The 15,108-nt window shown below is 34.4% G+C and overlaps 1 protein-coding gene across 1 annotated transcript in view; it reads right to left on the reverse strand.

The window, feature by feature from the left end:
* COL24A1 (collagen type XXIV alpha 1 chain) overlaps positions 1 to 15,108 on the reverse strand; it is a 388,650-nt gene that overhangs the window by 201,553 nt on the left and 171,989 nt on the right. Inside the window, exons 21-24 of the mRNA XM_033225467.1 lie at positions 12,171 to 12,224; positions 11,060 to 11,104; positions 5,865 to 5,918; positions 2,104 to 2,148 (exon numbers count right to left, since the gene is read on the reverse strand). Coding sequence (XP_033081358.1) covers positions 2,104 to 2,148; positions 5,865 to 5,918; positions 11,060 to 11,104; positions 12,171 to 12,224 — 198 coding nt within the window. The remainder of the gene's footprint in view (positions 1 to 2,103; positions 2,149 to 5,864; positions 5,919 to 11,059; positions 11,105 to 12,170; positions 12,225 to 15,108) is intronic.

A 15,108-nucleotide genomic window follows, 5' to 3' on the forward strand; every position in this document is an offset into this window, starting at 1 on the left:
TTACAAGATAGATGTCATGAAGTACAACTGTATCTTCTCCTATCTCTCAAGAATTTTCTTGGCAACAGAACTCTGGATTAGATGAACTATATTTCTAAGATTTGGAAATTATAAAGGCAAAATGAAAGCCAGAATTACTGAGAAACAAAAATATTCTTCAGACATTTTATATATTTGAATTAATTTGATATCATCAGTAATTTTTTAAAGAAGGCTTCATGTGCCATCCTTAACAAGAAAGACAGAATCTCGAAGTTGGAAGGTCTTTTTGTCTAATAACTTATCACATGCTTAAAGACTCTCTACAACATTTATATGAGATAGCTATTGAACTAATGTTAAAACATCCAAGCATGGCATAATGCAGAGATTTGGATTTTGAGTTAGGAGCTCTGAGTTTAAATCTCAATTCAGTAATTTATTAGCTATGTAACTTTGAACTGGTTACTCAATGTGCTCCAGATTCCTAATTTTAAAAACCAGAATAACAAAATGTATCTTTTAAAGCTCTTTGAGAATTAAATTAAATACCATAATATGAAATGTCACTTAGCATTATACCTAGTACACAGCAAATGTTCCATAAATGTTATTTTCCCTCCAGTGACAAAAATCTACTACCTGCCAAGATAGTCCATGTGCTCTTTGGAAAGTACCGGCAGTGGGTTCTTATACTGTGTGGAATTAGTCCAAAACTATTAAATAAATGACACTTAGAAGTTTAATATGTAAGATATTATTTTAAGAAAATATGTTCTTCATTAGCATTTTAACTTTGGATACCAACTTTATATATATTTCTTAAGCAATTTGTCACTCAGAAAAGGCAGAATAAATACTTCCTTGAAACTTTCCCAGAAAAAACAAGAACAAAAAGTTCTCCTTCTAGTGACTCAGGGTTAATTAAGTATGGCAATGATCTTTTAAGACTACACAGATACTCTTCCTATTTTTATTAACAATTAATAACAAAAAATGAGTATCAGAAATGTTTTGTTGTTTTGTCACAACACCAAGATTTATAATTGTTTAATTATTTAATCCTATAAAACAACCATATAGAAAAAAATATTTTTAAGTCATAAGAAATAATTATCTACTTTGTGACAATTAATTTAGCACACTCTGTAAATAAATTCACTTTCCTGGTGTTATTTTAATGTTCCACTTTATATATGCTACGTAAGTTCATTTGTTAGAGAATATTTTGGCTGGCTTTCTTCACTGTAAATAATAAAATTACTTCTAACAAATCTGATTCAAATACAACATGAAACCTGTTCTTCCACAATAATATTAATTTGAACAATTCAGTCTTTATTTGAGGAACACAATTACACTTTCCAGCTCAATATCTCTTAGTTTACCTCAACTTTTCAAACCTAAAGAAAAACTATATTCAAGCTATTAAATTATTATATAATTTAATAAGTTTTTTAATAATGAAAAATGGCTGAGCGCTGTGGCTCACACCTGTAATCCCAGCAATTTGGGAAGCTGAAGCAGGTGGACTACTTGAGGTCAGGAGTTCGAGATTAGCCTGGTCAACATGGGGAAACGCCGTCTCTACCAAAAATACAAAAATTAGCCGGGTGTATTGTGGCGCACACCTGTAACTCCAGCTATCCTAGAAGACTGAGGCAGGAGAATCGCTTGAACCTGGGAGGCAAAGGTTGCAGTGAGCCGAGATTGTGCCACGGCACTCCAGCCTGGGCGACAGAGCAAGACTCCATCTCAAATAATAATAATAATAATAATAATAATAATAATAATAAATAAAATTAATGGAAAATGTTAAGGTCAAATTTATATTGAAGCTATCAGAATAAAATTAAAAACCAAATATTAGAAACAATGTTTCTGAGGTCACAAATATAGTTTATATTGGATGAAAACATCATCAATTGTGTTTTCTCTCATTTCTCTCTTGTACATTAGGTTTTATTTGTCAGTAGAAACATCACAAGTAAGTTTAAATTTGTAGTGGATAAGAATTACTCTGATTCTGAGTAACTTGATTATAGCGAACATAATCATGACTAATATGATTCCTAAAAATGCTTACAGTTGATTAAAAAAAATAAGAGCATAAAATAAGCTTACTGTTTCACCAATTTTCCCAATATTTCCTTGATCTCCTACTTCTCCCTGTCAAAAAAGAATATAAAGTTGCAAAAACAGTTATTTTTCAAGCTAGATTATTCACGACAGTTTCAACTTTCATTTTTAATGCAATTATCTAGTCATAACCTAGAAAAAGGCAAAGGGAATTTCAGTTACTTAAAACTTTGTTATAGATGCAGCAAACCACCATGGCACACGTTTACCTATATAACAAACCTACATATCCTGCACATGTACCCCAGAACTTAAAATAAAAATTTTAAAAAACTCTGTTAGAGTATTTCTATGAAATGTGGCCTACCCTCTATTTTCATTCAAATAGTAATGTATCCGTCTGTTCTTACACTGCTATAAAGAACTACCTGAGACTGGGTAGTTTATGAAGAAAAGAGATTTAATTAACTCACAGTTCCACGGTTTAACACCAAGCATGACTGGGAGGCCTCAGGAAACTTATAATCATGGTGGAAGGTAAAGGGGAAGCAAGCACAACTTCACATGTTGGAGCAGGAGAGAGTGACAGCAAAGGGGGAAGTGCCACACACGTTTAAGCCGTCAGATCTCGTGAGAACTCACTCACTGTCACAAGAACAGCAAAATGGAAATCCGCCCCAATGAGCCAATCACTTCCCACTAGGTCCCTCCTCCAATTTGACATGAGAGTTGGGCAGGGACACAAATCCAAACCATATCAGGTAATAATCTACTTTCTTAAAAAAATTCTCCTATTCGTGACTTTTAATCACTTTTATAAATAAAATTTTTAAAAATAAAATCTTTATTGAGGTGTACTCTGTAAAAGGCAGAGTAGTAAGCACGGTGAAAGGTATTAAGAAGAATGAAATTAAAGTCTTTCCCACAGGGATGTTCTATTTGCTCAAATAGAACAATACATGTGACAGGTTAAGTACTAAAGGAGGTCCTAGGAGCAGGCACCCTGTGAACTGGAACAGCTAGAGCTGGCATCACTGGAGAAGTAACGTATGTTCATAACCTCTGAAACAAAAGTTTGCAGTCCATAAAGCTCTGCAAACTCAGAGTTTTTCACAACTCATTTGGTGGCAAAGTTGACCTAACTTGGATTGATTTGGCAGTAAAGCTTATTTTGTTCTGAATAAGGCCATTTATATTCTTGATGTATTCCAATTAATCTGAACATCCTTACATTTCACTACAGAAATATTAATATATCTAATTATGGTATGCTGTCCCACACCCTTCTGGTAGTGGTAAATAAAATATACTATATGTGACATATCACTTTTCAAAAATCCAAACACTAATGATTTCAAATAATGGAGTATGAAACTGTAAGTGGGGCCCTGAAAAATATGGGATACTTAACACTGGTAATGAGGAAGGGCCATTTTTAGTGGTAAGGAATGGCATTGGCAAAGCTATAGATTAACGAAAGGTAAAAGATTAAGTTCAAAGTACCACAGAGACATACTCTAATAGCAATATACATTTTGTGTACAGAAACAGATTAAATATGTTATGTCTAAAATTAATCAATTACTATCTAAACATTAATAATTATATTCCAGTGTAGAACAGTAAGATATTAAGATACTGAACAATATTGTAGCCAATAATGATGTGTGGCTACTGAATATTTGAAATAGCTGGTCTCAATTGAAGTGTGATATAAGAAAATGCATCAGATTTCAAAGACTTTCTACAAAACAAGAATATAAAACATCTCATTAATAATTTCAATATTGATTACATGTTTAAAGGATATAATATTTTGATATCTTGAGTTAAATAAAATGTACTACTAAATTAACTTTACTTCTTTCTTTTCACTATTTAATGTGGCTCGTATCTGTGGTTCATATTGCATTTCTGTTGGATAGTGGTGATTTTAAGCACTGAAACTTAATATTCATCATGAGAGATCACTGAAATAGACTTTCAAAGTCTATACAAGTTTTCTTTTCAGTTTCTGTGTGTATTTAGATAAATAGTAAAGAGTGAAGCACTGCAGTAGGTTTTAATAGCTAATTTTAACAGGCAGCTCATTAGACAGCATTTATGGAAAATTTATGGAAGAATAATATATGGATTATTAGTTTTCTAGTATTTTTCCCTCCTTACCCATAGGTTACCCTTCTTAAATTCCAAAAAAGATGAACCCTTTGTGCTACTTAGTTTTAAGGGAAGTTTGTGTTAACAGTCAAAAAGCAAAAGTTGTTTGCAGATTACTTGCATTCTTTAGTTTCAGAGTCTGAAGGTAAGAAGTTACTTGTCTTTGACAACAATGAAAGAGAGAGAGAGAAGCTATTTTCCCAGGCCTAGAAAGAGAACACAGATCTAGGGTTCTATGAAGAGTGTGTTCCTTAACCAACTCCCTGAGGGAGTGCCAGGTCCCAGTTAATCGCTACATGATGTATTGAAATGCAAATTTCAGTGACAGCTAGAAAGGAATGAACATTACAAAATTTCCTCTGTTTACTAGGTAACACAGAAGCCGCCTAGATTTTGGTGCGATTATAGGGAGAGAAAGTATAAAAATACTAAGATTCCGTTTCTTGCCAATTTCACTGGATGGTAGCTCACAGTTGGATTTCCTAGCACTATTTGGCAGTCAAGTAAAGGAGAATTGTTAATCCCAGTAAAGGCGAATTGATGAAGCCTTCTGTTTATAAATACTACTAACCTATTTTTCAGAGGACTTTTTTATGTAACTTGAGAAAGAGTCAGGTACACATATTCTGCCCCAGGATAACTTTAGCTTCATATATACTGATACATTAAAACATGCTTTAGCTCATATTTCTTTATCAAGCTCGAAAAGTATTGTTTAGCTTTTCCTTAGGTTCCAGCATGATAAAAAGGATGAGTTTAATAAAAAAAAAAAATTAGCTTTAGGAAACTTAGTAAAAATGCTGTGACTATGTCAATTTATAGTTAAATTTTAAATTTGCAAAACTTACCAATTCTTATAAGCTAGTTTCTTTCAGGTCTCAATTCTGTATGTAATAAACCATTGCATTACTTTATATTTGTTGGTGTTATAAAAAAAATTATCCAAGACCTTGGAAATAAAGTAAATAGTGAGTGATACATCTTTTTAATATCATAAAGTGATGAAGGTTACCCAGTGATTATCTAGTGAATATACTTAGACTCACTGTTTACTAGTGATTAAAAGATCCAGACTTAGTAAAGTTATATGAACTTGTAGATTTCTACCCAGTAGAATTGATAACCCCAGAAGTTATGGTTTATTGCCCTGTATGCAACCCACAAATCTTATCCTAACATTTCTTTATTGAATCACATACAGAGATATAGAATATAGACACAGACATAATCACAGATACACAGATTGGGCATCCAAGATCCAAGATCTGAAATAATAAATGTTCTAAAGTCTGAAACTTTTTGAGTACCAGCATGACATTGAAAGAAAATGCTCATTGGAGCAAAAATCCAGATTTTTGGATTTGGGATGCTTAACTTGTAAGCATGTATAATACAAATATTCAAAACTCCAAAAAAATCTGAAATCTGAAACACTTCTGGTTCCATGCATTTCAGACAGGGGATACTCAACCTGCATATAAATAGATACAGATATAAAGATATGGATTCTTAGTTGCTCTTTGTAACAGTTTTAACATCTTACCAGTTCTTTTTAAGTTGATGTGTTCATTTCATATTTGTATGAAAGTCATAATTTTATGTTTCTGAAAATTATATTTTAAAACTGATAATAAAGTCAGTTGCTTTACCTTTAAGCCTTCTGGTCCTGGTTCACCTTCATACCCCTTTTGACCTGGTTTTCCCTAGAACAGAACAGAATAAAAGAAGAAAGTATACATGTTTAGTCATTCTCATTTTTGAAAGTTTCCTAAGATATATGAAATTTAGACTATTCTTATAAAATTAAACACTTTAACATTATTTGATAAATGTATTTCATCATACTCATTTGTCATTCATTCTACAAATATCCATCTGTCTACTGCGTGCCATGAACAGTTCTAGATGCAGAGGATCGAGGGTTGCACTAAACACACCTGCCCTCATAGAGCTTATATTTTAGTGAGAATAACAACATTTTTAAAAATTAGTAAAATATATAGTATGTTAGGTAGTAGTAATATGAAAGGCAACAAATCAAGCAAGGAAGGGATATATAAACTGTTGTGGGAGTTTTATTGAAAGTGTTTGTAAGATTCCAGGAAAGAAGACCTCACCAAAAAGTTGTTTGCGATTACTTGTATTCCTACTTTAGTTTTCAGAGAGTCTAAAGGTAAGAAGTGACTTGTCTTTGATGACAATGAGAGAGAGAGAGAGAGAGAGAGAGAGCGAAGCTATTTCCCCAGGCCTAGGGAGAGAAGAGAGATCCCAGGATTCTGTGAAGAGTGTCACCCTTGACCCTCAACCAACTTCCCTAGAGAGTGCCATTCCCTGGGGGAGTTGGCAGTTTGGTGGCATTTGAGTAAAGACCTAAAGAAAGGGACAAGTTATATGGATATCTGAAGGAAAAGTATTCCAGGCCGAGGAAAAGGGCATGTGCACAGGCACTACAGCTAAAATGTGTGTAGTATGTTGGAGAAACCAGGAGAAGCTGAAGAATTAAGAGGAGAAGACCAGTAAAGTGATGAGGTCAAAGAAGGAAATGGGGGATGAGAAGTCAGGTCACATAGGTCCTTGTAGGTTGCAGTTAGGACTTTGACTTTTATCTGAGTGAGACAGGAAGCCTTAGACAAGGTTTAAGGAGAAAACTGATAAGATCTAAGTTTTAACAGGATCACTTTGATTCCAGGGTAGAAGAAGAGAGTCCGAATAAGAGTCTAGGACAATAATCCAAGTGAGAGATGATGGGGGTGTGAATCAGGGTGGTAGCAGAGTGGTAAGATTCTGGATATAATATGAAGGTAGAGCTTCCAGGAACTGCTGGCGGGTCATATGTGAAATGTGGGAGAAAGAGAAGAGTCAAAAATGAATCTCAGGATTTTAATGTAAGAGTAGCAGACCAAATGAAATGATGAAGACTGAAAACAGGTTTGGAGAGTAAATAAGAAGCTAAGTGTTGGACATTTTAGTTTGATATGCTTGTTAGACATCTAAATGGAGAGATCTTGTGGTAGTTATTTATACAAATCCAGAATTTAACAGGTAGAAAGATCTGATAAGAAGAAATAATCTTGGAAACCACCAGCATTTTGATGGTATTTAAAGCCCTAGGCTGGATGACCTCATTTAGCCAGTGAGTATAGATAGAAATGAGAAATCCACAGGCCAAGCTTTGGGGTATTCCAAAACTTAGAATTTGAAGAAATTAGAAAAATATTTAATTTGTGCCAGAAAGTTAGGAGGAAAATCATGGAAGTAAAGAAATTGTTTCTAGGAGGAGAGAGTGATCTTGTCAAATTCTGAAGAATGGAAGTATTGAGTAATAAGAGGACTCTGAGGATGGAGAAATGACAATTGGATCCAGCAATACAGAAACCACTGATCGTATTGATCAGATTATTTGTATTGTAGTGGTGGGAACAAATGTGGTTTAAGCAGACAGAGGGAAGAGAAAAACTGAAAGAGCATGTATAGACAACACTTTTGAGGTGTTTTACTGAAAAGGGAAAGACAAAAATAGGGTAACACCTGGAAGGGAAACTGAGACCAAAAAAGTTTTGGTTTTGTTTTTAAGCTAGAAGAATAGCAGCAGCTTTATATGCTGATAGGAATGACTTCATGTAGAGAAGAGAAAATATAGCAGAGAGAGAGAGAACTGTTGGACCAATTATCTTGAGTAGTCAAGAGGACGGAGTATGCAGTAAACAAGTGGAAGTTTTCCTTAGCTTAAAAAATGGCCTGCTCATCAACAACAATAGAAATAAAGCAGAGTATAGATAGAAGAAGGTGGGTACATGAAATGGCAGAAAACTGTAAGTTCTCTTCTGGTTACTTCAATCTTCTCAGGGAAGTAGGATGCAAGGCAAAGGCTAAGAATAAGGATGAGAGAGAACTGAACAGAATTTGAAGAAACAAAGTATAAAGTAATAATTTAGAAAAGCAAGAGAATAAATAGGTTTGAAGACAGAATTCAGAATGTAATCAAAGGAATAATTATAATGTTTTAAGCAAGATGAGGAATTTGTGATCATAAAGGAGACAAGACACAATGGAAAAGCAGCAGAATCAATGCATTGACATTCCTATTGGGTTTATTAGATTGGATAATAAGGGAGAATGTATTAGAAAGAAAGATGGTGGTTGGGAAATGAGAAGTTTAAAACTGAAAATGAGAGGTTGCTATCACTGGTAATGACAAAGTAAAGGGTATGACTATAGCAGTGAGTAGCTGAAAAGAATAGAGGATAAGATCAGTGGGGGAGAGCAGGTCCACAGATGAGGTGGCAGGGTATGGTTTCAGGATGAAACTGGTCCACCTCAGAAGATCATCAGGCATTAGATTCTCATAAAGATCACACAACCTAGATCCCTTGCTTGCACAGTTCACAACAGGGTTTCCACTCCTATGAGAATCTAATGCTGCTGCTCATCTGACAGGAGGTGAAGCTCAGGCAGTTAGATGGTCAATACTGAGTGTCAACTTGATTGGATTGAAGGATATGAAGTATTGATCCTGGGTGTGTCTGTGAGGGTGTTGCCAAAAGAGATTAACATTTGAGTCAGTGAGCTGGGGACGGCAGATCCACCCTTAATCTGGTGGGCACCATCTAATAAACTGCCTGCAAATATAAAGCAGGCAGAAACATGTGAAAAGGCGAGACTGCCCTAGCCTCCCAGCCTGCATCTTTCTCCCATGCTGGATGTTTCTCTGCCTTCCATCATTGGACTCGAAGTTCTTTAGTTTTGGGGCTCAGACTGGTCCTCCTTGCTCCTCAGCTTGCAGACAGCCTATTGTGGGACCTGGTGATCATATAAGTTAATACTTAATAAACTCCCCTTTATATATATCCTATTAATTCTGTCCCTCTAGAGAACCTTGACTAATACAAGTGGTAATGCCCAGTCCATGGCCTGGGGGTTGGGGACCCCCTGCTATATTGGATTTTATTGCTATTGTCAGTTAAGACATGCTCATATTTTTTTCTTCTTAAAGTGGAACAGAACAACCCTCTGGCTCACATTCTGTTTTTATTACACATAAAAGATTTAACTACTTACAACTGTATATAAGACTTCAAGTCTTATTAGACTAGAAGTCAAAACATTCTAATTTTTGCTTTTGCCTGCTCGAAATTATCGAATAATTTCCTAACAAGCAAAAAGCAAAGCAAAGAACTGAAAACCATCCTATTATTATTAAATATCAACTGTTCTCTAATTAAGTTAGACACACAGAACAAGAAATAGAGTTAAGAACCTGAATCATTAGATTTTTTCTATGATATTTACAAAACCATTTCTATTTTTATTTCCACTGCTTGGTAAGAGCCTTAGTGTGACATTCCTTTTATCTTTAATAATACTATTTCAAGCACTGTGTAGGATATTAAGATAGAGTTATACATATTTACATTATGGAAAGAATCTCACTGGAATCTGGTATCAGCACATTTTCAAAGTCTTTGAAATCAGGCAATTCAGAGTATCAGTAACAAAATCATAACTTCTTGTCCTACTTAAATTCTATCATATTGTATTGATTTTGATTTGATTGTGTTATACTTGAACATGTAATATTAAAACCTTATTTTCAAATCTAAAAATAGGAATGATATCTTGCAGAGTTGTTTTCAGGATTAAAGATGATTCATATACTTATAGCAATATTAGGCCCCAAATTGATATTCAACGAATAGCAACAACAGTAATTATTAATATTAAGACTGTGTAGACCAGAGGTGAATATGGTTCTCCTCTTTTCAAAGGAAGTAAATTTTAAATAAGATCAATTTTATTGGGCTCAAATTCCAGTTTTTCTGTATAATTCTCACAAAAAATAAAATGAAAACTCTTTTTTACCCCCAATGGGATAGTAGCAATATATGTGCTAGTAAGGTAAAAATGTGAAAGAAATAATTACAGTCTTTTTAAATGTAAAAGCATTTTAAGAACCAGTACTTTGGCCAGACATGGTGGCTCACTCCTGTAATTCCGGCACTTTGAGAGGCCAGGTGGGGGGATCACCTGAGGCCAGGAGGTCAAGACCAGCCTGGCCAACATGGCGAAACCCCATCTCTACTAAAAACACAAAAATTAGCAGGGTATGGTGGCACACGCCTGTAATCCTAGCTACTCGGGAGGCTGAGGCAGGAGATTTGCTTGAACCCAGGAGGTGGAGGTTGCAGTGAGTCGAGATCACGCCACTACACTCCAGCTTGGATGACAGAGACTCTACCTCAAAAAAAAAAAAAAAAAAAAGAAGAACCAGTACTTTATGATGTTGTCAAGAAAAGAAATGAGATGTATTTCATATAAGTCTAATGCCTCTTAAAATAAATGTAACACATATAACTTAATTATTTCATAAGGTAAACTTTGGTCATGTATACCAAAAATTTTTAAATAATTCATTTCTAGAACTTGAAAACAATTCATATATTACCCATGGTATTATCTGACAAAAACATTGGCAGAAAATACATCTTATTAGCCTTCCATAATTTTACTAACACATTTAGAAAACAGGAATTCTCAGAATATTACTAAAATGGCTAAAGTATTTAGTTTCCTATTACATTTCAAGAAATTTATAAACAATTTGCTAAAATTACTAAGTCTATAGACCACCGAAATAGCAAGCAACTACATAATAGGCATAACATCATTCAAACTATCTTTGAGACTTCCAGTTATTGGCCTATTTTATTTTGGGGCATTTTATGACTATAGTTTGTTTTCATTTTTGTCCTTCACTATAATGTAAAATATTATGATGTTAAAAACATTTATAGAACAGCTATTTTCAAGAAAACCACTTATGGAAAATTACTTATACGATACCTACTCGTGGCCCCAGTTCCCCAAAAGGTCCAGTTGGTCCTTCTTCTCCCTTAAAAACAAAAATCAGAACATATTATGGCCTAAAATGGGTATTTAAAAATGTAAACTCTTATTTTGTCTATTTATTCTAAAATGTGAGGCTCATTCTGAGATGTAATGAAAATAATGCTATCATTTTCTTGTACTTTGAACTCCATCACTCCACAACACTTTAGTTTTTTGTGTGAACCTGGTGCATTCTTGTAAGGACCAAAAAGTATATGGGTAGATAGAGACTGAAGATGAATATAGAAAAAAAATTAAAAGCTTTTATTCATAATTCTCTAAGAGAAAAAAAAGCAGTAAATGTTTTTACTCCATTTACAGACATATTTACTGAATATACTGATTTACCTTTAAAAAATAGTTGATTGCTTTCTGAATAATATATACAGACCTCCCTAGAATCATATAGTATATATTATTTATTTGGTAAACATTTTGCTCAATTCACAATTCAATTAAAATATAATTTATTGGTTCAAAAATATTAAGTAGTCACAAATAGTAAATATAAATTCTAATATATATGAGCGAGATTCTGGGTTCAGATTCTTCAGACATTCCATTGGAGACTACTAACATAAATCATTTAATGAATTCAGAACACTGTAAAATGATTCTAAATTCTATTCTATAACTGGCAAAATAAAGTGTTAACTTGAAGGCTGGGCACAGTGGCTCATGCCTGTAATCCCAGCACTCTGGGACGTTTAGGTGGGAGGACTGCTTGAGGCCAGAAGTAGGCCAACTTGGCTAATATAGCAAAACTGTGTCTTTACAAAAAATACAAAAATTAGCCAGGCTAATGGTGGTGCACCTGTACTCCCAGCTACTTGGGAGGTTGAGGTAGGAGGATTGCTGGAGCCCAGGAGGTCGAGGCTGCAGTGAGCCAAGATTGCACCACTGCACTCCATCCTGGGAAAGAGAGTGAGACTCTGTCTAAATAAATAAATAAAATGGTAACTGTAAATCTGATGGTGTTTAAGCAAAAACTGAAGGCCCACAATAAATAAAAAGGGAAACTTTTAACTAAAAACCTTGCTGAAGCTGACTGGATATCACTTCTTCCATACCTGAGTTCCTTTGAGACCAGGAGGTCCAGGAGGCCCTCTCTGTCCGAGGAGTCCCTATAAAAGCAATATAAATGCACATAATAGAAATTTTAGATCAACTGACATTTTGATAAATCAGCATTAACGTGGAGATGGACAATACTCTTTTTTTTTTTTTTTTTTTTTTTGAGGCAGAGTCTCGCGCTGTCGCCCGGACTGGAGTGCAGTGGCCAGATCTCAGCTCACTGCAAGCTCCGCCTCCCGGGTTTACGCCATTCTCCTGCCTCAGCCTCCCGAGTAGCTGGGACTACAGGCGCCCGCCACCTCGCCCGGCTAGTTTTTGTATTTTTAGTAGAGACGGGGTTTCACCGTGTTAGCCAGGATGGTCTCGATCTCCTGACCTCGTGATCCGCCCGTCTCGGGACAATACTCTTTGAAACCATTCATTTCCCATTAAGAAGTTCTCAAAATAGACAAGCAGAAAACAACAAGCCATCCAAAAACATAGGACAAACTTATTTTTAAACAGTAAGTTAATATTCAAATAATCTGCACATTATTTTATTCTTCAACCTCCAGACACCTTTTCAGAAAAAGTATTTCCAAAATGGAAGCAATGGGGCCAATTGTTAAACTGATAAGAGTAAAATAAACAGTGTTCACAAAGTCTGAAAACAGATGGAAAAAACAAAGAGTGTTTTAATACCTATTAAGAGATCTGCAGAGTCTGGAACTCATTATTTGTTAGTTGAAGAACGCATTAGTTCTTCATTACTCATTAGTTGAAGAATATTCCTCAACTTATTTCCCTTTTTGCTACAAGATGACAAAAAGAGAGGAGGAATTTGCAGAAAAAGTGAGTGTGAATTTGACTAGAAATTTCAAGACTAAAAGAGTATTTTGTTAAACAAAATACATGTTGTTAAAAATCAATTGCTCTCTGAGTGAAAACCCTTTCAAAGTAACTATTTTTAAAAAGTCTTATATCAGAAAACAGTATACAACGTCTATTCAACATGGCCACATTTTCTTAATAAGTTCTGTTCTCCTAACTACGCAAGATGCCAGCAAAGTTCTAAGTCTCTTTTTAGAATTATAGTTTGAATGATTGCTTTTAGTCATTTTATAACCATTAAAAAGTTTTATCTAATTTTTAACTGTACTTACATAATTTTTAAATAACTACACCAAAGAGCAAATCTATTAGGTGACTTTGATCTTGTTCTGAAATGCAGCAGAGTGACAAACTACATGGGAATCTTTCCTTCATGTTATATTTTACTCTATATTTGCTGTACTTTAACACAATAAAAACAAAACTATCAGTTTAAAAGTCTATAATATAGTATTGTAAGCTTATTACATAAATAGCACCATTCAAGAAACTGTATTACTTTAGGCAATAACCTAACTTTTAAATTCAGCTTTCTTATTTTTAAAAGTAAGATATGGATTAGATTATGGAAATGGGCACATTGTGTCTCATGCCAGTCCAATATATGTTAATCCTTTTACAGGCAAAAGCACCCTAATTTTCCTTAAGGAAAAACTCTCTTCACTCTTCGTGCATGTTGTTTGAGGGGAGGTGACTCCACCTCCGACTGTAACTATGAACATGTGACAGAGATCTAAGTCAGTCAGTGTATTGTACATCCCCAGAAAAAAATGACTGGTCCAGGAATGAGTAAGGGACCCAACTCAGCCCAACTGAAGCACATTTCAAACTTCAGTGGCACTGCCGGGAATAGCATTAAAAATGAGGTAAAACTGAACAGTGGGAAACCATCCAGGGGACAGCCTGAGAATGAAATCAATGAATTAACAAATGGAGAGAGTTGGAGTGACTGGGCTCTTCTGATATTGTTTAGGGTCCTGAATTCAGTTGTGATTGAATCCCTGAACTTTTCATGTATTTATGTAAGCCTGTTTAAGCCAGGTTTCCACCACTTACAACTGAAATAATCCTGATTTGATACAATGATTTCAAACTGCCTTCAATATCTGAAACTGCTCTTTTAGAATTCAAAGTGAAAGATTTTAAGTGTCTACACTGACTGGAGGTACAGAATTAGAATGTTGTGATATTTGAATTCTACCACCTGTCAGCTAGTTTAATCACTTAATTCATCTGTTTGTTCATTTTTCATCTGACATTTTATTAATTTTCTACTGTGTATAAGGCTCAATTAACAGCACAATATTAGGGCCTAAGTATACAATTATCAGTTAGATAGAGTCCCTGTTTCCAATGAATTCATCATTTATTATGGGAGATGGTCCTTTAAAATAAAACTTACTACATTAAGAGTTGTAATAGAAGTAGAGGTATATGCAAAGTATAAATAAGATTTTAGAAAAAGGAGCAAAATCCTTTCTGGGAGGATTAGAATATTTTTAATATATGAAAATAATTTTGTATTGAGTTATAATAGGCTAATAAAAACTTGTAAATAAAAATAAGCATACAATAAAAAATTATAAACAACTTCTGGGGCTCAAAAGGCTCTAAGAACATACAATATTAAGATTAGGGTGTGCATGAAAGAAACAGGCTCAGCTCCATATCCAGAGTGTAACCTGGAGAGGGTTGACTGGTTAAAGGGAATGAGGTCCCCCTAACTCTCTCATTGAAACTATTTACTTGGGATGGAACCACTTATCCAGGACCAGAAATAATCCTTTCAGTGAAGCAGGCAAATCTAGGCTACTTTTTCTCTCTTCTTTCAAAACCAAAATTATAATCTTAAAGGAAAAATAAAAGTTGGGTTAAGAGAAAAAAAAATCTAGTTATATGCCATTTACAAGAAACACACCTAAAATATAAAATATGCAAGGCATTTACCAGCCCAAAAGAGCTGATGTAATTACATCATTATTAGATCTAGCAGACTTGAAGGTAAACTACATTATTTAAGTGTGTAACTAAATAATGATTAAAGGTTATATTCATCAAGAAGAG

Source organism: Trachypithecus francoisi, unplaced genomic scaffold, assembly GCF_009764315.1.
Source record: "Trachypithecus francoisi isolate TF-2019V2 unplaced genomic scaffold, Tfra_2.0 Lachesis_group12, whole genome shotgun sequence".
Taxonomy (NCBI): domain Eukaryota; kingdom Metazoa; phylum Chordata; class Mammalia; order Primates; family Cercopithecidae; genus Trachypithecus; species Trachypithecus francoisi.